The sequence below is a fragment of the Aptenodytes patagonicus genome, chromosome 27 (assembly GCF_965638725.1).
Source record: "Aptenodytes patagonicus chromosome 27, bAptPat1.pri.cur, whole genome shotgun sequence".
NCBI classification, from domain to species: Eukaryota; Metazoa; Chordata; class Aves; order Sphenisciformes; family Spheniscidae; genus Aptenodytes; species Aptenodytes patagonicus.
In genome coordinates, this window is record NC_134975.1 from 629,073 (window position 1) to 652,215 (window position 23,143).

Genomic DNA, 23,143 nt, shown 5'->3' on the forward strand with positions numbered 1-23,143 from the left:
CAGGGGGCGGGTTACCGATGGCAGAGGCGCTGGCGAGGGTCAGCAGCACCGACTGCTCTTAAAAAACAAGCTTGACATAGAACAAGTTTCACAAAACCATATGGAGACAGTACATTTATTGAAGGTTGGAAAAGTAAAGTCTGATAACAAAGGAAATCGGCTTTTCCGAGACATTCAACCAAAACTCAGGCGGCTGCCCTGGTCCAGGGTTTAGGGTCATGGAAAAAGCTCTTTCCAGCTCGGCTGCGAGCAGCCACGTGCCAACGGGATCCCCTGGAATTGCTGCCCCGGGCACGGTGACCCTTCCAGCCATCCATCCTGCACGGTCTCGTCCTACGTCCCAGCTGGGAACGCACCACGCGGCTCCTCCCCAGATCGACCCCTGCACAGCCACGGACCGAGTCCACCAACGCATTCCAACACCTAAACCCAGCTCTACGCGTGCTGGCGGCACCACCCGCGGCAGGACCCAGCCAGCCAGCTCCCAGCACAGAGCTGCTCTGCCCCGGCAGGTGCCTTCGGGCACAATCCGACCCCACGTACAAACCCCTTGGCTCAGCAGCACTCATCCCTGCCGGCCATGGGCAGCTCCTCTGGACTCTCTCCCCCGCAAAAAGCGGCCATGGGGGGCAGGCGCTGGGCCAAGCGCCCTCCATCCATCACCTCACCCTGGCTGTTCCAACGCCAGCCGCCCCGAAACGCCACCGAAAACCCCCAGCAGCTCGGCCCACGTGCTGCCCCTGAAGCCCCACCGCCGCCGGGGTTTCCAGCAGAAGCGGTGGGACCTGCAGGAGGGGAGCGAGGGACGGAGACGGGATCCCGAAACCAGAGCAGCAGCTTTTGGAGCGAGGAAAACAGACCCACAGCAGGTAGAGCAGCTCCCATCACCCCGTGGTCGCAGCAGCTGGTATTCCCTCACCTCCCCAATCCGAGCGGCCTCCGGTCCCTGCCCTCCCCTCGCACCTCACTTCCTCCCCTCCATCCCTCAAAAGCTCCTGAACCCACTTTCTTGTCGCCAACAGCTCGAATGGAACCGCCCGACAAATCCACCCCAAACCCTCATCGGGGTCCCCCCCGCAGCACCACAAAATTAAAATGAACAAAACACTAAGATATAAGTTACTGCTTAAATTATTTGTAAAACATCTTAAATTTTCTGTGACATATTTTAAATACCCGCCAGGGCTCCCCCACAATGCGTGTTCCCCAGAGGGGGCTTCGGTTCCAGCAGGGACAGAGCCCACCACTAACTGGAAGTCAATAGGGGAGGGAGCAAGGAACACAGAAAGGGTTTCTTATCCTTTCACAGCTTCAACAACTCCGCGCTCTAAATATCAATAATAAAAGTTATATTATAATAAAATAGTTCTTCGTGAGGCAGTGGAGATCGAACAAGCCCTTTCACGCCCCCGCAGGGGCAGCCCAGGTTTGGGCTTGGGCTCTGCACAAACTCAGTAGTAAAAAGGGGCTTTACTTGGGGAGAGGGGGGAGCGGGGGGGGCGGTTCTGAGGGCAGGGGGGGTGGTCGGGGCTTGTCCGTGTTGGCGGCAGCTCTGGAGCTGGTGGAAGCCCGGGGGTTCAAGAGCTCGCCGTAAGAGTGGAAGTCAAAGGCAGGGGGCTGGGTGGGCTGCATGCCCTGCGCGCTCAACAGCGAGTGCAGCATGTTGACCGTATCCTGGTAGTCACTGGCCTGGTTGGCGTTGTGCCCGTTGGCCCCCGTGGGACCCTTGTCCGATTTGCTGTGGGTGCCCCGGGCTTTGTTGGCCTGGGGTAAGGGGAGGTTGCCCGCATCCGAGCTGTGCCCTGGGAGGTGGGCCGCCCCGGGGAGGTGGGGGTAAGGGAACGGCATGCCGGGGCCTTTGGAGGCTTTGCTGACTTTGGGCTGGTGCTCGTGGGCTGCGGCCATGGCCGTGGCTGTGGCTGCCGCCTCCTCTGGCAGGGGCCTCTTGCGGGAAGAGGCGAGGGGACCGTAGCTTTTGTGGGGCACGGCGCTAGGCTGGCTGCTGTGTTTAGAGTCCCCTGGCCGCTTGTTCACCACGCTGCTGGGGCCAGTGCCAAGCTGGACGTGTAAGTGTTTGTGAGAGTGGTGGTTGTGGTGGTGGTGGTGGTGGTTAGAAGAGTGGCCCTTGTGTTTCTCCTTGTGCTCCCGGTTCTTGCCGCTGCTCTCATCTGAGGAGCCGTGCCTGTCTGCAGCGGTTGGCACCTTGATCCGCATTTTTATCTCCTCCTGCTTGGAAGGGAGCGGCCTATCCCCACCTCCACCTGCCACCGGGATCCTCAGCTTCAGAGCCGAGGCTTTGTCACTCTTTTCAGGGCCGGGAGGGCACTCAGGGTTCTCCGAGCCACCGATGGGGATTTTCAGGATGATTGGAGAGGGGTTGCTGTCCTGCTGGACTTCCCTCTCCCGCTGCTGCTGGACCAGGAGATTCTGCGCGGCGTAGGCGTACTGAGACCGCACGTTGGCCTCCATGTTCTCCAGCTGCCGCTTCTGTGCCGCCAGCTCCTCGGCGTGCTTGGCCCGGTACTCTTTGAGCGACACTTTGGCCGATGGGGCGTTCTTGCCGCTCTGCTTCTGATAACCAGCGCCATCTTGCTGTAAAGGATGCTCAGCAGCCGACGAGCTTTCATTAGTCCTGTGACTCTGGCCAGCCTCCAGCTTGGGTGGAGGATGCTGGGACAGCCAGTGCTCAGGCTGGGACATATCCGCACCGCTCTGGTCGCTGGGCGAGTCCGCCGTGGCCGGCAGAGAAGGCCCCGCTCCGGCAGTCGAGGACGTTGACATGCTCATTAACCCAGCAATGTTCATGTCCGAACTATTGTTCCTGGAAATCATGTTGAGGATCGTCTGCTCTGACAGGCTCTCATCTTCACCGTGGTCATCAGCCTTTGACTTCTTGGCTGCTTGAGAGGCCTGGAATAAAAGCAGTGACCGGTCATGTACTTTGGGCTGTCACTCGAGCTGGTTTGATGCAAGCAGCTCACCCTGTACAGTGCAAGCTCTCATTTAAAGACAGATCCACTTTGCCCCCATCTCTCCTTGTGGGAAAAGACCCGACCACTGCAAGTGGGGTTGCAAGAGCAGCTGAAAAACCAAGGTCTCTACAGAGTTAACTCAGAATAGATGAACTCAAGCCCTAAGGCAACATTTTGCAGACGCACAGCGTTCAGACTTCCCCCCACACATGCCCTTCAGACACTGTCTTGCATTGTAATACCAGAGATGCCACACAGCCTCGTGCACACAGAAGAAATCAGAGACTGTGTTCTCCTGCAAGCACCCGCGGTCCAAAGCAGATTCTTACCCGCCAGTTCCGGATGCGTTTAAGCCGGTTGGGAGTTTTCTCAAGGATCTGCAGGAATTCATGAGTCAGTTCTGCAGAGGAAACACAAACCCAGGCAAGAGGGTCAGAGGCGGGCAGAGCAGCACTAATCCATCAGGGCAACCCCCTACTTACTGATGAGTGGAGCTACTGATGAGATGGAGCTACTCCAGGAGGGGAAAATACTGAGAACTAGTATCACTGACCACATTTAAACTCATCTCACTGCGCGCCTTTTGCCATCTCTGTTGTACCATAGAAGCTGCTGCTGCACTGGAAACCTTGGCAAGACCTGAAGTCCTGGAGTCCATGAACTGGCCGGTGGCCGTGTTTGAACGGCAGACCCAGGAACAGAGATGCCAAAATAACGTAAGAGCCTTTGGGGGGAAACCTCGCTCCAAAACTTACCATCTAAGAGCTCCAGAGTTACAGTGCCATCAACGTATTCCCACCAGTGCTTCCCGTCCGTGGAGACTGGGATCTCCCAGTTGGACCACTTACAAGCCAGGTGGATACAGACGCAGGCCACAACGGGAGGGGTGTACTGCAGGCTGAAGGTGGTCAGGTGCAGGCTGACGTCACCAGCAGGGAGAGAGAAACAGAAAGCCATGAACTCCCAAGCCTGAACTTCAGCACTCACAATCGCCCACTGAACAGACGCTGCGCAAGAGGTGGACGTGGTGGGGAAGTCCCTGCCATTCCTCCCCCAGTACAACCCTACTGTTACGGGCGTCTCTATCCCGCTCCACCAATTTGCTTGTTCCTTCCCTGTTCTGCTGCAGATAACTTGGGTCCAGGCAACTCTGTCAGCTCAAGGCTCTGCGGCTCGTGCAGGAGCAGCGAGGCACGCTGCCGCCCCGCTCGAGCCCTCCTCCGAGGGAGAAAGCGAGCGGCTGGGTCGCCTGCCAGCCCCCACCTCTGCTGCGGGCTCTGCTCAATCTGAGAAGAAACTCAGACGCTTCCAAGTGCGAGTCCTGGGATGGCGTTCAAGGAGCAAACCGGCCCTCTTCGGCTTTTAGGAAGGGTCTGGTCTTTCCCAAATGATTTTTAGGAAAAGCACTGAAGCTTCGGCTGTGAATAGCACCATACGCTGGAATGACTCAGGAGCGCCTAAAAGGGAGCCTGGCCGCCTATCAAGCATTTTCATTAGTAAATTAATTTGCCACGTGACAGCTCGGAAGTCAGTGCTGGGAGGTCTAGGTAGCACTGAGAACAGGACTAAGAAAGCATCCTACTCTCTACCTGCAGGAACACCAGGTCCACTAAGCTTTAGAAACCGTGACAGCAAGTTGAGTGCAGGATTTACCCACTGTCACACTCGCGAATCGGCCCTTTCAAGGAGCGCTCGATGGAAATGGTGCCACTGAGCATCTACGTGCAGCCGCAGGATGGCATTATCTGCATTTCTTCGCCATCCTCGGGCTACTTAAATATTTTTCCATCAATGCAACGCAGAGAGACAGAGATAGGCACCTACAGCCAAAAAGTCTGAAACCATTTCACGGATACTGTATTTATCCATACATCCAAGAAGTCAAACCCCAGGAAATTCAGAGCCTTTATCCAGTCTGCCAAGGTAAGAAGTGAAGTTAAGGTGCACAAAGAGCTTTAACCCTGCCCCATAATGATGCCAGAAGGAAATAAAAGTTAAACATCCATAGCTACGCCTGACTAAATCCAGTTCATTGCTTAAGCACCTTAATCAGACGTTTCATGGCATCACTTTAAGGCAAAATTGAGGCTGCCTGGCTACATTTCTTATTTTCCGCCTGGATTTCTTTCAAGTATAACCTTAACTCATAATTCCTTGGTTTTGCAATTATTGCTGCAGGGATAAAACACGCTTCAACCATGCATTTACCCACACGTTACTAACACCACCTTCCCTTTACACTAGTTTATGCAGGAAACCCACACAGTGCCCTTTGGAGCTACAGAGCACCTTCAACAAACAATTCTCCCAGCGTGCTGTGGAGGTGAGCAGGTAACACCTCTCACGGGCAGAGAGGAGAGAAATGACTCGCCCAAGGCCACGCGCATTCACGGCTCGGCCAGGGCTTGGAAGCGTTCTCCAACTCTGCAGCTTCGACCTGTGCTAGCGCCTAAACCATCTTTTTCTCCCATCCTTTCACTTCCGCGAGCTTTTTACAAAACCGTAAGATTTTCCGTGTCCACGACTTGGTCTGTTCCAAACGTTAACTCCGTGATTTGCCTGAAGCTGGTAATTCTGGAAATTACATTTTTAAAAAGTGTCGGAAGTCCCAGCACAAGGGCTGGTATCAGCCTTGCAGTAAAAACCTAGTGACACTACCCAGACCTGTCAAGGTGAAAAAAACTAGGGGCTTTTTTCGTTTCCAAGACTCTGCTTACAGGCCTGCCTGTCCAGTCACACAGGCCAGACAAGGCTATCGTTTTCTCTTGTAACGCCTCACGCCTGCATCCAGCTACCCTTTTTCTTCCTTCATACTCTAGATCAGCCCTCTTTGGGGTACAGACCCTATTTGTTGACAATTTGCACAGCACCTAGTTCAGTGAAAACTCTCTGACACCTAGGTACTAAGCAAGCAAAAAAAGGTATATGCTCATTTCAAGTCTACCTTTTTGTTTTGGTTTGGGGTTGTTTTTTTTTTTTGAACTTTCACAACTGTCTAACTCCCCATAAAAGAAAGCAGCGAGGTTCCTGAGCATCCCATCTGCCTCGCTTATATGGCTGATTTTGCAGCTGGTTTTGACCGGCAGCTAGCAGGAGAAGGGGTTCCTGCTCTTTCTGAACCAAACCGAGCAATCCCCAGTCGCTCGCAGGCTGACCAACGCCCCAGGGGTCACCAGTAGCACATCTCCTCCAGATAAGACCCTCTGTCAAATATGAATCAATTGTAAAATAATAACCTGTTGGTAGCCATGAAATAGGAAGTTTGGGCCAAGTCCTTGCTGGCTGAAAGAGAAAAGGAAAAAGCAGGGCATTAGTCTGCATATCCTGACAAACATTATTCCATTGTAGTGCAAGAACCACGGGCCTCTCGCCACCACACACGAAATAAGAGAGCCAGCACAGTTCGACTAACTCTACGCCACAGCTAGAAGGATTTTAGAAGTTACTGGACATAGAGCTTCACGTGGTTCAGCAGAGCCAGAACATCGCGTCAGTCACCTGCAACTGCCTCTATTTTGACATTCGTTATGGTTTTTAAGGAGACTGGCTGCAGGCAAGTTCTCGGGCAATCAATCCCAGCTAAACACTACAATGTATTGTCACAGCTCTTCGCTATCAGGCTGAGGTTACACGGAGAAGCCACAAGCACCCGATGTCTGATATCGCTTACCTCGCACTAACTGTGTGCACTTCACCACGTGGGTATGGGGGTGGTCAATAGTGATTTCAAAACCTGGAAGAACACAGACATACGGCCATCAGAAAACCAGCAGCACACCCCCACGGATCTACGAACCTCACGTTTCCTGCTCCTGGGGGACAAGGCCTTCTCCCCTTCCCTCCTTACAGCCCCTGCTCTCTGCTCGGAGGCAAGCAGGAATAGAGGAGCCCGTTTTCCTGTATCCAGAAGACTCAAGTTCTCCAGTCACAAACCCCGAAGGTCACTGCTGCTGCCAGACCTCCAAGCAGCTAAATGACTTCTGCGCTTGAAAGACCTCACTGAAAACAAAACAACTATTAAGGATTTTAAAAATAGCAGGACAAAGCCTCTTACAGCAGCTGGGAGGAAGGAGAAGACAATGGCATCTGCTCAAAGGAATTTCTGTCACCCAAAAAGCTAAGAGGAAGCAGACGTTTTCCCTTTGAAGGAGCCTACAGCACTGAAGACAACTGAACTTAATCCTCGCTTCAGTTTCCTATTCAGTTTGGGCATTATGTTTTAAAGAAAAAAAAAAAATTCAAATCGGTCCATGTGTGCAACAGATTTGGTTCTTCCCATGCAGAACATTCTAGAACTGGGACGTTAAAAAAGGCAACTGGCGAACCGAGTCGTTGCAGAACTGGGGTCACAGTTTAGCCACTGGCTCGCCAGGCCAGCGCGTGCGACCCATCGACACACCTGCCCCTCCTGTCCCCTTCTGAGCGGGGGACCAGCGGCATTTACTCCGAACCAAGTCAGAAATAACAAAGCTTACTGAGTATTTTGGAGTGGAACGCTATCTACAAACTGCCTCTGAAATGGAACATACGTTAGTAAAAACAAGTTCTAACAGTACATTTTAGAAAGGAACGGGATACTGGATCCAACGGCCGCAGCCCTAAACGTAGGCTCCAGCTTCTACTTTCAAAAAAACCCGCAAAAACTGTTGCTTCCCCCCCCCCGCCTTCATGTTCAGCTATCTGGTCAAAATATTAACTTTCAGCCCAGGTTTTGTTAGACATCTCTCCGTGCAAACTGCTTCCTGGCCACAGGACTAGAGCATTATCGAGTTGAACAGCACAACGGAGGACAGCGACCGGTGTCCAAGCGGTACAAAACCTGTTGGGGGACGGGGGGGAGACGAGCCACACTTCCACGCTTTAATTTCTCTGAGCATTGAACCTGACACAAGTTACACCTGAAAAAACTGATGTTAAAACAGAAGGAGCGGGTGTGAAAAATAGAGTTTGTTGCCTGGACTCTTGCTCTCCCACTGGCCAGCTGTACATCTGCCCTCCAGCTGTGGAGAAGACTGTGCGGTTAGGCTCTCCGCTCTGCGGAACACTCCTGGGTCTGGGATTCGTGTGGCAGCCCGTCCGCTTTGAAAAACTTACCCAGGGTCTGCAGTATTATGCTCTCTAGAATGACCAGGTCTTGGGCTTGTTGCAGGTAAGCCTGGGGTTGAGAGGACAGGCAAGTTACTCACGATGAGGCACTCCGTATAAAGCCTGCACATTTCTAACACCCTTTTCTCAGGGAGGCAAAAATAGCAAAGGGGAATCTTTCTGCCGATCTGCACTGGGGGAACTGGCACAGATTCCCTGCCAGAAAAGAGAAAGCAGAGTGCTGGGGTGGACCCGCTCCCCTGCTAGTGCTTCTGCTAGGGGATGGCTGCTTCGGGATCCACAGTGGCCCTCTCAGTCCTGGTCCCTCGCACTGCACGGGACAGCTATACGAGCAGTACAGGAGAGGAATTAGCTGCTTTTCTTTTTTCCTTAAGCTTTCCTGGATAAAGCTGCCCCTTTTCAGCAGGGTTGGCTGCTCAGTTCCAGGTAAGACGGGCTGTCTCGAGAGATGGGGAATCGGCAACGTTTTTAATAAACCCACCATTAAACACGTGGGGACAGAACAGAACCAAACCGCGCACACCGCCTTCTGCTCTGCCACAGACACTACTCAATCGCAGCAGTCAACATCCATGCCCTCCTCAGAAGCTTTTCACGCAGACACTGTTACACAGCACAGGAGTCACAATTGCAGCAGCACAGCAGAGGAGAACAGAAGAGAGGTTGCCACAGAGCAGGAAAGAAAAGCCTTCTGCTGTACAGAAGCCAAAAAGCTCTCAGTAGCGTAAGAGCAGTCGAATTGGAAAGCTGTCACTGACCATCCTAGGACACAGCCACTCGCTTAGAGAGCGGGTACTGCTGAACCCGATTTAACGAGACGCTGTAGCCACGCGATTCAGGATGCAGCACGCTTCCGCCATTCCCATTCCTCGTGCCTCCGCTCCTCACATCAGAGCCCAGTTCTCCGATCTCGACACTTACCTCGCTCTTGGTGTCTAGAGGAGTTTCCTGGGGATGCAGACAGGCATGTGCTACCTTGATTACGTGCTCCAGCTTACGAGGCTGCTCCTCCACCTTGGCTGCCAAGAACAGAGCTGCTGGTACCACCGACTTCAGAGAAAAAAAAAAACATTATTTTTTTTAAAGTTAGTAAGTTCAAGATTAAAGCGAATAAATTAGGCTAATTCTCATGTCTAAACCAAATATTCCTTTAGGAAACAAAGCCTGCGCAAGTCCAAACACCATCAGGAAGGAAAAGGGTCTCTAGTGACTACTGGCAGCTACAAGCCACCTTTTCCAAGCCCCCTCCCCAGGGTCAGTCCCACCACGTCGCCCCCCCGAGCTGGCTGCCAGGCAGCAGCAGGAGCAGAGCTGGGGGGTTCCCGGCGCCCCCCGCCCCGCCAGACCCCAGCACACTTACGTTCCTGTGGAACTGGGTGAAGGACTGCACCATATAGAAGCGGTGCATGTACACGATGGCCGTGTTGATGGTGAGCTGGGAGCTGATGGGGTGGTTAAGGAAACACACAGCCCCGACGACGGCCGCTGCGCAGCGCCCTCAACTCCCCAGCATCCCACCGGCACCGGGCCGGGCCTCGCTCTCCCTGCCGCCGAGATGTGCCTGGCTCCCCCGGCTCCCGGCCTCACTCTCCTCGCTCCCAGGCCCGGCTCTCCCCGCACCCCGGCATAGTTCTCCCTCCTCCTGAAACGGGCCCGGCTCTCCCCGCACCCGGACACAGCTCTCCCTGCTCCCGGCTTCGTTCTCCCCGCACCCCGGCACAGCTCTCCCCACTCCCGAAACGGGCCCGGCTCTCCCCGCTCCCGGCCTCACTCTCCCCGCACCCCGGCATAGCTCTCCCCCGCTCCCGAAACGGGCCCGGCTCTCCCCGCTCCCGGCCTCACTCTCCCCGCACCCCGGCATAGCTCTCCCCGCTCCCGAAACGGGCCCGGCTCTCCCCGCTCCTGGCCTCACTCTCCCCGCACCCAGGCCCGTCTCTCCCCGCTCCCGGCCTCACTCTCCCTGCAGCCGGGCCCGGCTCTCCCCGCTCCCGGGCTGGGCCTGGCCTTCCCCGCACCCCGGCACAGCTCTCCCCGCTCCCGGCCTCACTCTCCCCGCTCCCGCCCGGCTCCCCCCCGTTCCCGACCCTCCCCGCACCCGGGCCTAGCTCTCCCCGCGGGCAACACCCGCCCGCCCCGCCCGCCCCCCCCCCCCGCGCCCGGCGGCGGCGGCGGCGGCGGCACCCAAGCGCAGGCCGCGGCGGCCTAGCGCGGCCGGATACACGTTGAGCCGCTGTCCCATGTCCTGCAGCAGGTTGGCCCGCCTGCTGCCGGTACGAGAGCTCCTTGTCGGGGTCGAGCCCGGCGCGGCGCGAGGGGCTGCGGTCCAGCTGCTCGCGGGTGAAGTACCAGCGCCGCCCCGCCGCGCCGCCGGCCCCGCCGCCCGCCGAGGCCTCCATGGCGATCTGCGCCCGCGCGCGCACGCACGCACGCACGCACGCAGCGACGCGCGCGGCGTCACAGGGCGGTGGCGCGCGCGTACGGCCGCGTCACAGGGCGGGGCAGGGGAGGAAGCCGTTGAGGCGCATGCGCGCTCGGGCGCGCCAGCGCGTTCTGACGCGGGAAGTGTCGCGGGGGGGGGGGGGCGGCCGTTACACCGCCGGCCCCCCCCCCCCCCCCCCCCCCCCCCCGGGCCTCCCGTGACCCCCCCGCCCCGCCCCGGACCCCCCGGCTCCGGCTTCCCGTGGCCCCGGAGCCCGGCCTTCACCTCAGGGCCCTGCCGGGCTCCCCCCCCCCCCCCCCCGGAATCTCGCCCCCCCCCCCCCCCCCCGGCCCCACACGCCAGGCCACAGCTCCGTATCCAAAGTGAGTTTTATATATAATTTATCTGTACACACGAAGGACAAAGTACCTCAGGTCTGCGCTTGGGGGGCGGGGGGCCGGTGCCCCCACCACCACCCCCACCCCGGGATGAGCCCCCCCCTCCCCCCTCCCCAAAAAAAAACAAAACAAAAAAAAAAAGGGAAAAAAAAAAAAAAGGAAAAAAAAGTCACTTTTTTTTTTTTTTGCATTTAAAAGGGGGAGGAGCTGCCCCCCCCCTCCCCGCCGGCAGCCCCCCCGGGAGGGAGCGGGACCCCCTGACCCTGGGGGGGTCTGGGGGGGTCTGTGAAGGTGCTGTGCCTGTGCCCCCCCCCCCCCGGCAGCGGCACTTCAGTTTGGCACATGGAGGGGGCTGAGGAGACACACCCCACACCCCCCCCCCCAACAACCCCCCCAGCCCCTTCCCGGGGGGGCCCATCTCCCCTCTTTGGCACATGGGGGATTTCGGCAAAGGGGGGGCCGCACCCCGACCCGCCCCCCCCTCCACAAACACCCCGGTGCGGGGCTGGGGAAATGCCCCCCAACACACCACCCGGGGGGGGCACAGCGGGGGGGCACAGCCGGGGGGGCACCCCCTCCCCAGCCACCTCCCTTTTCCCCTCTTTTTTTTTTTTTTTTTTTTTTCTTCTTTTTTTAAATCTGTGGATTTGGGGATTTTTCCTTTTTGTCTGACCCCGGTGCAGGCTGGGGGGCACCGGCCCGAGGCAGGGGGGGGGACGGGACGGGGGGGGGGGGACGGACACCATGGGGGCCCCCCTAACTCCCTCCAGGGCCGGCATTGAGGAAGTATGTGGTCATCTCCCCCTTGCCCTTGACCTTGACCAGGCCCGGCACTCCAGCGCGTAGCCCTTGGCCGCCAGCACCTGGTACAGGTCCGTCGTCACCTGGAGGGGGAACACAGGGGTGAGAGGGGGCTGGGGAGGGGGGCGGGGGGGCCCTGTGTCCCCCCCCTCCTCGCCCCCCCCCCCCGGCTGACCTGGATGCGGTCGGGGACGCCGGTGCTGTCCATGCGGCTGGAGACGTTGACGGTGTTGCCCCAAAATGTCGTACTGCGGCTTGCGCGCCCCGATCACCCCCGCCACCACCGGCCCCATGTTCAGGCCTGGGGGGGGGGGAACACACGACACGGGACACACACACACACACACACACACGACAGGACAGAGGGTCACAGCCCCCCCCCCCCGCTTCCACGGGGGGTGAGGGCACGGGGGGGGGGGGGGGGGGGGCGTGCGAGGCAAAAAGGGGGGTGCAGAGGGGTGCGTGGGCAAAGGGTAGGGGGCGGGCAAGGGTTTGTGTGTGCAAAGGGGCATGCAAAGGGGCGTGCAAAGGGGCGTGCAACATCAGCATGTGCAAAGGGGCATGCAAAGGGGCGTGCAAAGGGGCGTGCAACATCAGCATGCCCAAAGGGGCGTGCAAAGGGGCGTGCAAAGGGGCGTGCAACATCAGCATGCGCAAAGGGGCGTGCGAAGGCCGCATGTGCAAAGAGGAAGGGGTGGGCAAAGGGTTTGCATGTGGAAAGGAGCGTGCGGTGGCAAAGGAGCGTGTAAAAGGGCGTACGAGGGACTACGTGTGCGAGGGCTAAAGGGGTGTGCAGCATCAGGACGCGCAAAGGCGCGTGTGAGGGCTGTGTGCGCAAAGGGGAGAGGGTGTGCAAGGGTGTCCGTGTGCAGAGGGGTGCGGAAGGGCCGAGGGGCGTGCAAGGGCTTGTACGCAAAGTGCAAAAGGGCAGGGGCGTGCAAGGCTTTGCCTGTGCAGAGGCGCGCGCGGAGGCTCTGTGCGTGCAAAGCCGAGGGGGCGTGCAAAGGTCGCGCGGGCAAGGCTACGCACCAGGGCCGCGCGTGCGAAAGGGACGAGGCGTGCAAGAGCCAGCAGACGCGAAGCCGCACGCCAAGGGCCAGGCACGCGGCAGGGGCGTGCGTGGGGCGGGCTCCGGGTGCACGGGGGCGTGCAAGGGGGCGTGCAAGGGGCGCTCACCGATCTTCATCTGGAAGTTGTTGAAGGAGTGCTCGTTGATGTACTTCATCTGCTCCATCAGGTGCATGGCGTAGTCGGCCAGCGCCGCGATGTGGCTCCGGCCCTCCCGGTCGTAGGTGGAGGCGTTCAGCCCCGAGGCCGCCATGTAGGTGCTGCCGATCGTCTTGATCTTCTCCAGCTGACGGTACTTCTGCTCGCTGATGATCTGGGGCGCGGACGGGGAGGCAGCGTCACCCTCACCCTGCCTCTCCAGGGGTCCCGTGCACCCCATCTTCCTGCGCCCTGTCCCTGCATGCCCCACGCGCGCTGCTCCACAGCCTCTCCGGCACCCCGCGCACCCCGGCCCCTGCGCCTCATCCCCACACATGGTGCTCCACAGCCTCTCCAAGCACCCTGTGCACCCCGTCTTCTTGCACCCCGTCCCTGTGCACCCCATGCACAGTGCTCCACAACCTCTCTGGGGCCCCATGCACCCCATATCCTGCACCCTTGTCCCTTCGCACCCCATCCCGCGGCTCCACGCGCACTGCTCCACAGCCTCTCCAGCACCCCGCGCACCCCATCCCCACGCACAGTGCTCAATGGCCTCTCCAGCACCCCGTGCACCCCATCTTCCTGCACCCCATCCCTGTGCACCCCACGCATGCTGCTCCACGGCCTCTCCAGCACCCCACGCACCCCATCCCCGTGCACTTCATCCCTGCGCACCCCATCCTCGCGCATGGTGCTCCACAGCCCCTCCAGCACCCTGTGCCCCCCACGCACGCCGCTCCACGGCCTCTCCAGCACCCCACGCACCCCGTCCCCATATACGCCACCCCACGATCCACCCCATCGCACCGCCCTCCGGCACCTCGTCGAAGTCGGCAATGATCTCGTTGAGCAGCCGCAGGCACTCGACGCCCTCGTTGTTGGCCTCCAGCTCGACGTAGAACTCGGAGAAGTTGCTGATGGAGGCGAACATGACGGCCACGCACTCGCAGGACTGGTAGTAGAGCTCGTCGTTGCGACGCTCCCGCGCCAGAAAATGCGCCGCCACATCCTTGGGCAGGATGTTGTGCAGCAGCCGCCGGTTGTACGCCTGCAGCTCCTCCATCTCCTCCTTCTCGCCCGTTGCCTGCATCGCACAGCGCCATGCGGGAGCCGCGCCGGGACCCCGCCTCCGCCCCGGCCCCGGGGTGCGGGGAGGGGGTCGACCCCGGCCCCTCGCCCTACCTGCAGCTTCCAGAGGAAGTCGAGGCGGGCGGTGGACTCGACCTGCTGCGCGTGCAGGTACAGCGCCAGCGCGAAGACGGCCAGGATGACGGGAGTGACGTACCGCAGGGCCACCTTCCCCTCCGCCGGGCTGTGGGCACCCCCCCGCCCGCTGAGACGGGATGCCGGACGCGTCCGTGCCCACCCAAGGGTTCCCCTAAGATCTACCCAACCCCTAAGATGCGCCCACCCCAGGGATCCCCTAAGATGCGCCCACCCCAGGGACCCCAAACCTGTGCCCAACCCCGTAAGATGCACCCACCCCAGGGACCCCCTAAGATGCACCCAATCCCCAAAGATGCACCCACCCCAGGGACCCCAAGGCTGCACCCACCCCATTAAGATGCACCCACCCCAGGGACCCCCTAAGATGCACCCAATCCCCAAAGATGCACCCACCCCAGGGACCCCAAGGCTGCACCCAGCCCCCAAAGCTGCGCCCACCCTCGCAGCACAGACCCCCAAGGGCCTCTCCTGCTGCTGCCCACCCTCACCCCCCTACTCCCATTTCCCTGCTGGTCCCAGTTCCCCACTCACCATTCGCCCTGGGTCCCATTGAAGGGGGGCCTGGGGGGAGAGGAGCCGGGGGTTAGCGGGGTGGGGACGCAGCTCCCAGGGCGGGGACCCCCGGGGCGGGGACACCGGGCACTCACAGGGCATTGGCCACCACCAGCAGGTCGGCGTTGTCGAAGAGGGTGGCCTGGGGCCCCTCCACCAGCACCAGGTAGGTGGCCTCGATGGCCACCATGAGCAGCAGCTTGCCGATGCTGCTGATGTGCAGGAAGACGGAGCAGGCCAGCAGGCTCAGCACCACGCTGTAGTTGAAGTACTGCGGGAGAGACGCCGCGGGGATGCACCAGCACCCCGTGGGGACCCCCTGCCGGCACCCCACACCCACGGGGACCTTGCATCCATGGGGACCCCCTGCCAGCACTCTGCGCCCTCCAGGGGCTCTGCACCAGCACCCGTGGAGGACCTTGCACCCGTGGAGGACCTTGCACCCGGAGGGACCTATACCACCACCCTGTACTCTTAGGGACACTGCACCTGCAGCACCCTGTACCCTTAGGGACACCATGCCAGCACCCCTGGGGACACTGCACCTGCAGGGACCCCATGCCAGCACCCTGCGTCCTTGAGGACCCCATGCCAGCACCCTGGGGGATACTGTGCCTGCAGGGACCCCATGCCAGCACCCTGTACCCCCAGGGACCCAGTGTCAACATCCATGGGGACACTGTGCCTGCAGGGACCCTGTGCCAGCACCCTGCATCCTCGGGGACCCTGCACCAGTGCCCATGCAGGACCTTGCACCCACAGGGACCTATGCCAGCACCCTGCATCTGTGGGGACCCCATTCCAGTACCCTGGGGGACATGGAACCCATGGCGACCCCCTGCCAGCATCTTGCATCCTCAGGGACCCTGTGCCAGCACCCAAGGAGGACCTCGCACCCGCAGGGACCCATGCTGGCACCCATGCAGGACCCCCTCCCAGTGCCCTGCACCCGTGGGAACCCTGCACCCGTGGGTGCCCCGCAGCCGCTCACCTCGGGGAAGTCGCAGGCCAGCCCGTCACGGTGGCAGGGGCCCATGGGAGTCCCCAGGGAGAAGTTGAGGGCCCGGAGCTGGCAGGGTCCCACGGCCTCGGGGGTGACGTTGAGCTCGCGAGCAGCACAGTCCTGCAGGGCCACCCGGCTGCAGGCAAACTGGGGGGGGGGGGCGCGAGAGGGGTGAGCCGGTGCCCCACAGCCCCCCGCAGCCCCCCGCAGCCCCCCGACCCTACCATGTTGATGAAGGCGGCGACGAAGACAAGGAGGATGGTGAAGACCCCGATGATGGTGCTGTGGGCGCGGGACTGGACGATCTTCCGGGAGAGCTGCTGCAGGGCGGCGGGGAAGAGCTGTGGGGGGAGAGGGACCCCATCATGCGCGGCCGAGCCCCCCCACGCCCCCCCACCCATCGGCCCTGTACTCACAGTGACGCAGGAATAGACAGCGCAGACGAAGAGGATGGCAGTGAGGAGGATGAAGATGCCAACGTAGACGCCGAGCATCAGCGGGGAGCTGGGGAGAGAGGCGGTCGTGAGCGCCGGGGGGTGGGGGGGGGCACCAGGGACCAGCATTTGGAGGGGCCACGGCACTCACTGGGGGAACACCACGATCTGGAGGCAGCAGATGAAACAGAAGACGAGGAGGGTGCAGGCCACGTAGCCACCGAAGCGGTCATCCACCTTCTTGGAGTACTGCAGGGAGGAGAGGGGTGAGCCGAGCTGGGCGGAGGGGGATGGAGGGGACCCCAGGGGATGCAGGGGGACAGAGGGGACCCCGGGGGATGAGATGGAGAGGATGGAGGGGCCAGGACGGAGAGGACCATGGAGCCAGCAGGATGGAGGGGACCCCACAGATTAGAGGGGACAGAGGTGACCCACGACTGGGATGGAGAGGGTGGAGGGTACCATGAAACCAGGACAGAGAGGACCCCAGGGGATGGAGGTGAGATGAGGGGGACAAAGGTGCTGATGGGGCCGGGACAGAGGGGACTTCAGGGGATGGAGGAGACCGCAGGGCTGGGACAGAGGGGGACAGGGGGACCCCCACCTTCTTCTCCAGCTCAGGCGTCTGGAAGGTGAGCAGGAACTTCTTGACATGGTCCTTGCGGAGCTGGTCGATGCTGCGGGCGTCGATGGCCCGGCTCAGGAACTCATCCACCTCATCCTCGGGGTTGAGGGCCTCCTGGGCGCCACGGCTGGGGGCAGGGGTGGGTCAGGCCCCCCCCCGGGCCCCCGGCTCTGCCCCAGGAAGGGGCTGGCTGCAACCCCCCCCCCCGGGCACCCCAGCATGGGGACACTTACTTGTCCTTGCTGGAGTCATCGATGCCCTGGGGAGACACAAGGGAGATGGGGGCTGTCAGAGACACCGGCATGGATGGGGGGGATCCTCAGAGATGACAAGAACATGGGGCATCCCCCAGGGTCACCAAGACCACCAAGGATGGGGGACAGAGTCCCAAGGGACCCCCATGGGTTCCCCAAGCCTGGCAAGGATGGGGGGGGGGTCTGCAAAGTAAGGATGGAGGGGTCTGAAGGGGGTCTGACACCAGTGAGGACAGGGGACCCCTGAGTGTCCCCAAGGTCAGTGAGGACAGGGCAGATCCCCAAGAACTGGTGAGGACAGGGGGTACACCTGAGGATCCCCATGGGCTGGCAACGATAGGGGAGATCCCCCAGGGCTGCCGAGGACAGGGGGAGACCCGGGGGTTCCCCGAGGCCATGGGCTGCGGCAGGCAGGAGGAAGCAGGCGAGGGCTGCGGGCAGGGCTGGGGAAGCCCAACGGCAGCCGTGGAAAGGCGGTGGGCAGCTAATACCGCCACAGAGGGGGCCCCCTGTGCCCAATGCCCCCCCCGAGGCCGCTCACCATCTGCCGGAAGGCCTTGGAGTCCTTGGTGCGGGAGAAGGAGCGGTCAGGCACCCAGCGCGGCACCAGCCCCTCCGTCGAGTTGGCACGAGCCCGCTGCAGCTTGGCCAGAATGGCTTTCTCCTCTTTCTGCGGGGCGATGTGGCCGTGAGAGGGGGGGCCCTGGGTGTCCCCTCGCCCCGTGTCCCCCCCACATGCCCCCCGACTCACGCGCTTCTGGCTGCAGCCAACGATAAGGAAGGTCTCGATGTTGTGTTCCTTGAGGTAGGCGTTGCGCTCGCCCCCGTGGCCCGGCTCCACCTCGTAATCCCCGTTCAGGTACTGCAGCGTCGCCCAGGTGATGTGGATGCGCCTAGGGACGGGGGGGATGAAGGCGCTGAGCCCCCCTGCCCCGTGCTCCCCGCCCCAGCCCCCAGCCCAGCCCCCCCAGCCCGGCTCACCCGGCTTTGCCGCCCGCTTCCATGTGGTTGGCGAGGGTCACGTCGTTGGACCAGACGTCGAACTGCCACTTGCGCAGCCCCAGGACGCCGCAGTGCACCCGCCCGCTGTGGATGCCCACGCGCATGTTCACGTTCACCCCCGTCACCTCGCGCACCAGCCTGCGGACGTCACCGGCACCGCGTCAGCCCAAGGCACCGCGGCACCGCGGCACCGCAGCACCGCGTCCCGGTCCGGCGAGCACCAGGGATGTGCCAGGACCAGGGATGGACACAGCCCCCCAAGTTGCAGTGGCACCAGGGACATGCCAGCACCAGGGACATGCCAGCACCAGAGTTGGGCACAGCCCCCCCAGGGTTGCGGTGGCACCAGGGATGTGCCAGCACCGGGCACAGGCGTGACCCCCGTGCTCTGCCCCACTCACGAGATGGCCTCGATCATGTCGACCCCCATCTCCACGCAGCAATGTGCGTGGTCCCCGCGTGCCTCCGGCAGCCCTGACACGCAGTAGTAGCAGTCCCCCAGGATCTTGATGCGGAGGCAGTGGTTCTCCTGGGGGGGGGGGGGGACGGGCAGGTCAGGGGGGCTTTGGGACCCCCCTCCAGTTCCCCCTGGCCCTGCCGCTCACCGCCGCCAGCTTGTCGAAGCGAGCAAAGAGCTCGTTGAGCGTCATCACCAGCTCCTGGGCCGTGCACTGCGAGGCCAGGCTGGTGAAGCCCTCGATGTCTGCGAAGAGGATGCTGCCGGGATGAAGAGCGTGGGCTGGGGAGGGACCACACACACCCCCGGACCCCCTCATCTGGTGACACACCCCCTAAACCTCACCCGGCCCCAGCCCCAACCCCGTGGTACCTGACGTTGTCGTGCTTCTGGATGTAGATCTTGTGGAACATCATGTCCTCTTTCTTGGTGTTGATGTCCTCCTTCATCTCCATGGCCACGTGCTGGGGCAGCACCGAGAGCAGCAGGCGCTCCTGCGCCCCAGCACCACCCCGTTAGCAGGGGGCCGGGGCCCTGAGGGACCCCCCAGCCCGGCACAGGAGACCCCGCTGCCCCCGGGACCCCCAGCCCACCTGTTGGCGGTTCTCGCGCTGGAGGTGCAGGCGCGCCTGGATGTAGCCACGGGTCTCCTGGAAGGCCTGGCGCTGGGACACCTCGGCCGGGTAGTGGGTGCAGACCCCCACCACGTTGGTGCAGAGGAAGATCAGGGCATTGGCGCTGAGCTGGTAGGGGAGGTGGGCTCAGCGCTGCCACCTGGGGACCCCCGGTCCCACGGCGAGACCTGGCCAGCTCTGCCACCCTCCTCTGCACCCCAAAACCCCAGCTCCGGTATTGGGGGTGCTGTCAAGAGGAGCAGGGGGGGGCTGCAAGGGGGGACATGCGGCAGGGAGACACGGGGACATGGGGACCCAAGGCAGGGGGATGTAGGGATGCAGGGACCCGGGGACACAGGGGACCAGGGTGAGAGGGATGTGGGGCACCTAGGGACATGGGAAACCAGGGCGGGGGGGCTGCAGGGACATGGGGGACCTGGAGACCCGGAGCAGGGGGACATGGGGCACCTAGGACTGCAGGAAACCAGGGCATGGGGGATGCAGGGACCTGGGGACCCAGGGTAGGGGGCACAGAGGGGACCTGGGGACACAGTGGACCAGGGCAGGGTCAACGTGGGAGACCTGGGGACTGAGCGCAGGGAGGACACGGGGCACCTGGGGATGTAGGAAACCAGGGCAGGGGGGACCTGGGGACCCAGGGCAGGGGGGATACGAGGATGCAGGGACCCAGGGCAGGGGGGACATGGGGACCCGGGGCAGGGGGGGGACACAGAGATGCGGCCAGGCCCCGCAGGCCCTCGGGAAGCAGAGGAAGCCGGGGGAGGGCCGGGAAGCGGAGATGGCTGCAGCGGGAGCGCTGCGGTTTCCCCCCTCCCCGTCCCTGTCCCCCGGGACCGGGGCCAGGGCTATTTATAGTGCTCCGGCAGGCTGGGAGCGGGGGCCTCGCGCCCACCCACCATCCCCATCGCATCCCCCCCGGCCGGGGGCCACGGCCCATCGCTCCCACCCCGCAGGGGTTAACCCCACTCAGGGGGGCTTCCCCTCCCGTGACCCCCCCCAAGCCCCGCTGGACTCGGCCCCCCCAGCCCCCCCCTCCACCATCGCGTTCCTTGCCCTGTGCCCTGTGGGGACGGCACGTGGCCCCGGCCCCGGCCAGGCAGGGCGAGGGTGACGGGTGGCCCCAAGCAAGGAGGGGGAACACAGCGAGGCCCTGCTGGGGGCTGGGAACACAGGGGCCTGGAGATGAGGGGACCCCCCTGGCTCCCCCCTGTGCATGCAGCACCCCACTGGGAGCACCTGCCACCCCGGGGGGGCAGGACAGGGGACACTGCCAGGGTCCCAGCCCCCCTGGGTGGCAGCCACTCCCCTGCCCTGGTGCCCTGGCCCTGCATCCCCCCTCAGGGGTTTCTGCCGGCCCCACAACGGGGGCTTTGTGGGTGCCCCCCCCCCCCCGGTGCAGCCCACAATGGTGGGTCTGTGCACAGCCCCACCAGGATGAGGGGCCCCCTCACCCCCCCATGCGGGGCTGTGGCAGCAGAGCGACCCCCGGCCACGCCGCAGGCAGCATCCGTGGGACCCTGGCATGGGACCCGACACCCCCCCCCCCCCCGGAAACACCCCCGGGCAGCCGAGGGGCCCCTCCCGCATCCAGAATTTTCCATGTGCAGAAACATCAAGTGCAGAAAAGCCCAATTTTGCAGAGAAGGACTCAGGGAGCCGCCGGCAGGGATGGGGGGTTCCCACCCGGGGCCTCCCCCACCCCATGCTGCAGGCGGGCAAGATCTCCTTGGCGCAGCACCCCCCCCCCCGGTGTGTGTGTACCCCCCCAGCCCTACCTGCTTCCAGAGGAAGGGGTCGGCGGCGTTGCGGTGCCAGGCAATGGTGAGGTGCAGGGCGGAGAGGAGGACGCCGGCCAGCACGGCCGCCCGCATCCGCACCGGCAGCAGCGTGTAGGTGATGTAGATGAAGAAGATGCTCCACCAGACACCCTCGGCCGCGCTGCGGGGCGCGACGGCCACCGTGCCCAGCGCCTGCACCCCGGCCAGCAGCCCCAGCACCACGTAGCTCACCACCCACATGTAGTCCTGGGGGAAGGCGCTGCGGCTGCACAGCACCATCAAGAGCAAGAAAAGGGCCGTGGCACTCGCCAACGCGGCGACCGCCGGCACATGTGGGGCGCCGGGCAGGCAGTGGAAGAGCAGCATGACCCCGCAGACCAGCACCAGCACCCCCATCAGCACCGTCAGGCTGCTCTGGTTCATCTGGAAGAAGTAGCGCTGGTAAAGCCGCTCCAGTTTGGCCGACTGGAAGCGTTTGGAGCGGAAAACCTGGAGCAGCCGCCGCCAGCACTCGCCGGCCGACGGCCGCCCTCCGCGGCCCCCGGCCCCCTTCGGCCCCTTGGCTTCGCCGTCCTCCAAGCCCAGGTCCACCGATTTGAGCCCCAGGTCGCCCGTGGGCCCCTTCTTGCCATAGTGGTCCTCCTGCCAGGTGCAGCGCAGCCCCCGGGGGGGCCCCCCACCCCGCTCCATCTCAGGGTCCTGCAAGCAGCTCATGTAGCGGGGGCCGCAGAGGGCGGTGCGGGGGCGGGTGCCCTTCTTGCCGTTGCGCTCCCCCCATGCCGTCTTCCGCTCGTCCACCTTGGGTACCAGGATGCCGCTGAACCACGACATGCTGCGGGCACCGGGAGGGAGTCAGCACTCGGTCCCCCACCCCGACACCCCGAGAGGGGCCCTGGTGCCCACGGGGGTGCAAGGCAGCATTTCTCCCACCTGGCAGGGACAGGCAGCGCGGGCAGCGAAGGGCCCTGATGTCCCACCCTGGGGGATACAAACCCCAAGCCCCAGCTCTCCCGCCAGCCCCATGGCCCCTGCGGGAACAGCCGGTGCCGGGTGCCCGGTGCCCGTGTCCCGGTGCCCGGTGCTTGGCCCTGCCGAGGCCGCCCCGAGCCCGTCCTCCCCGGCGCAGTGACCTGCAGCAAAGCTGGAACCGTCCCGGGTGTTCTGGCCCTGTTTGTCTTGAACGGCGGCCAACGGGCTGCACCGGGCACCGCGGCCCCGGGGCACCGGGGACCAGACGGGACGTGGCAGACGGTCCCAGCCCCGGGCGAGCGACGGTGGGGAACGGCCACCCGGGAAGGGCCGGCCCCGGCGGCGGCCGCCTCCCTGCCTCTACGCCTGCCCGCCTGCCTGCGCCGGGCACGGCCCGCGGGGAGCCCCGCCGAGCCCGGCCCGTTCACCCCGGACCCGCCAGCGCCCTCCCGCCACCGCCCCGGGCAGCCCCGCCGCACCGGCAGCTCCCGCCGTACCGGGCAGCTCCCCCGGGGCCGCACCGCTCCCGGCACCCCGGGGCCCAGCCCGGTCCCCCCCGCGCCGCACCGGGCCCCGCGCAGCACCCCGGGCCCCGTGCCGGTCCCCGCCGCCGCCGCCGCCCCGGCCCCCCCCCCAACCCCGCCGCGCCCGGTGCGCCCGGCCGGCCCCGCTCACCTCCGCCTCCGGCGCCGCCGCCCGCGGGGCCCCGCGCCCCGGCACGGCCCCGCCGCCGCCGCCTGCTCCTACACGGCGGCCGCGCTGCGCCCCCGCCGCCCCATCCCGCGCCCAGGCCGGACCCCCGGTGGCGGTGGCGGCCCCGGTCCCGGCCGCGGCCCCGGCCCCGGCCCCGGCCCCGGCCCGCCCCGGCCGGTGCCCGCCCCCCCCGCCCGGATCCGCTCCCGGGCGCTCCCGGCCGGCGGCCTTAAAGGCGCAGCGGCGGCGGCGGCCCGGTACGGCCCGGTACGGCCCGGAGCGGCCCGGTGCGGCGGGGGAGGCGCGGGCGGCGCGCGGGGGCGGCGGGCGCGCGCGCGGGCACGGGCGGACCGGCACCCCCGGGGCTGCGCGCACACACACACACACACACACACACGCACACACGCACCGCCGCGCTGCACCGACATGGCGGGGACAACGGGGACACGCGCAGCCGGGCCCCCCGCGCGCGCACACACACGCACCCCCACACCCACGCACCCCCCGCGCACCCCCTTGTCTGCACACGCACACACACCCCCCCCCCCCGAGCGTCTCCCTTGCACACACACCCGTACACACACCCGTACACACACCCCTGCACACACC

General features: G+C 63.4%; 2 protein-coding genes across 2 annotated transcripts; both read right to left on the minus strand.

Annotated features, from left to right (window-relative positions):
- Nucleotides 1–1,115: 1,115 nt before the first annotated feature.
- Nucleotides 1,116–10,474, minus strand: CCNT1 (cyclin T1). The gene is given in 10 exon segments (XM_076360333.1): nt 1,116–2,910; nt 3,302–3,372; nt 3,728–3,891; nt 6,209–6,254; nt 6,643–6,705; nt 8,067–8,127; nt 9,000–9,128; nt 9,439–9,520; nt 10,298–10,335; nt 10,337–10,474. Coding segments are annotated over 10 exon segments (2,232 nt in total). The 3' UTR covers nt 1,116–1,470.
- Nucleotides 10,475–11,651: 1,177 nt separating this feature from the next.
- On the minus strand, nt 11,652–22,563 carry ADCY6 (adenylate cyclase 6). Its single transcript, XM_076360345.1, is given in 24 exon segments — nt 11,652–11,725; nt 11,728–11,779; nt 11,872–11,934; nt 11,936–11,997; nt 12,873–13,077; nt 13,726–13,989; nt 14,088–14,217; nt 14,664–14,693; nt 14,780–14,955; nt 15,676–15,834; nt 15,912–16,028; nt 16,104–16,191; nt 16,273–16,370; nt 16,726–16,873; nt 16,980–17,005; nt 17,542–17,670; nt 17,752–17,893; nt 17,982–18,140; nt 18,404–18,531; nt 18,608–18,719; nt 18,832–18,953; nt 19,053–19,202; nt 20,870–21,704; nt 22,517–22,563. Coding segments are annotated over 23 exon segments (3,468 nt in total). The 5' UTR covers nt 21,704; nt 22,517–22,563.
- Nucleotides 22,564–23,143: the final 580 nt, after the last annotated feature.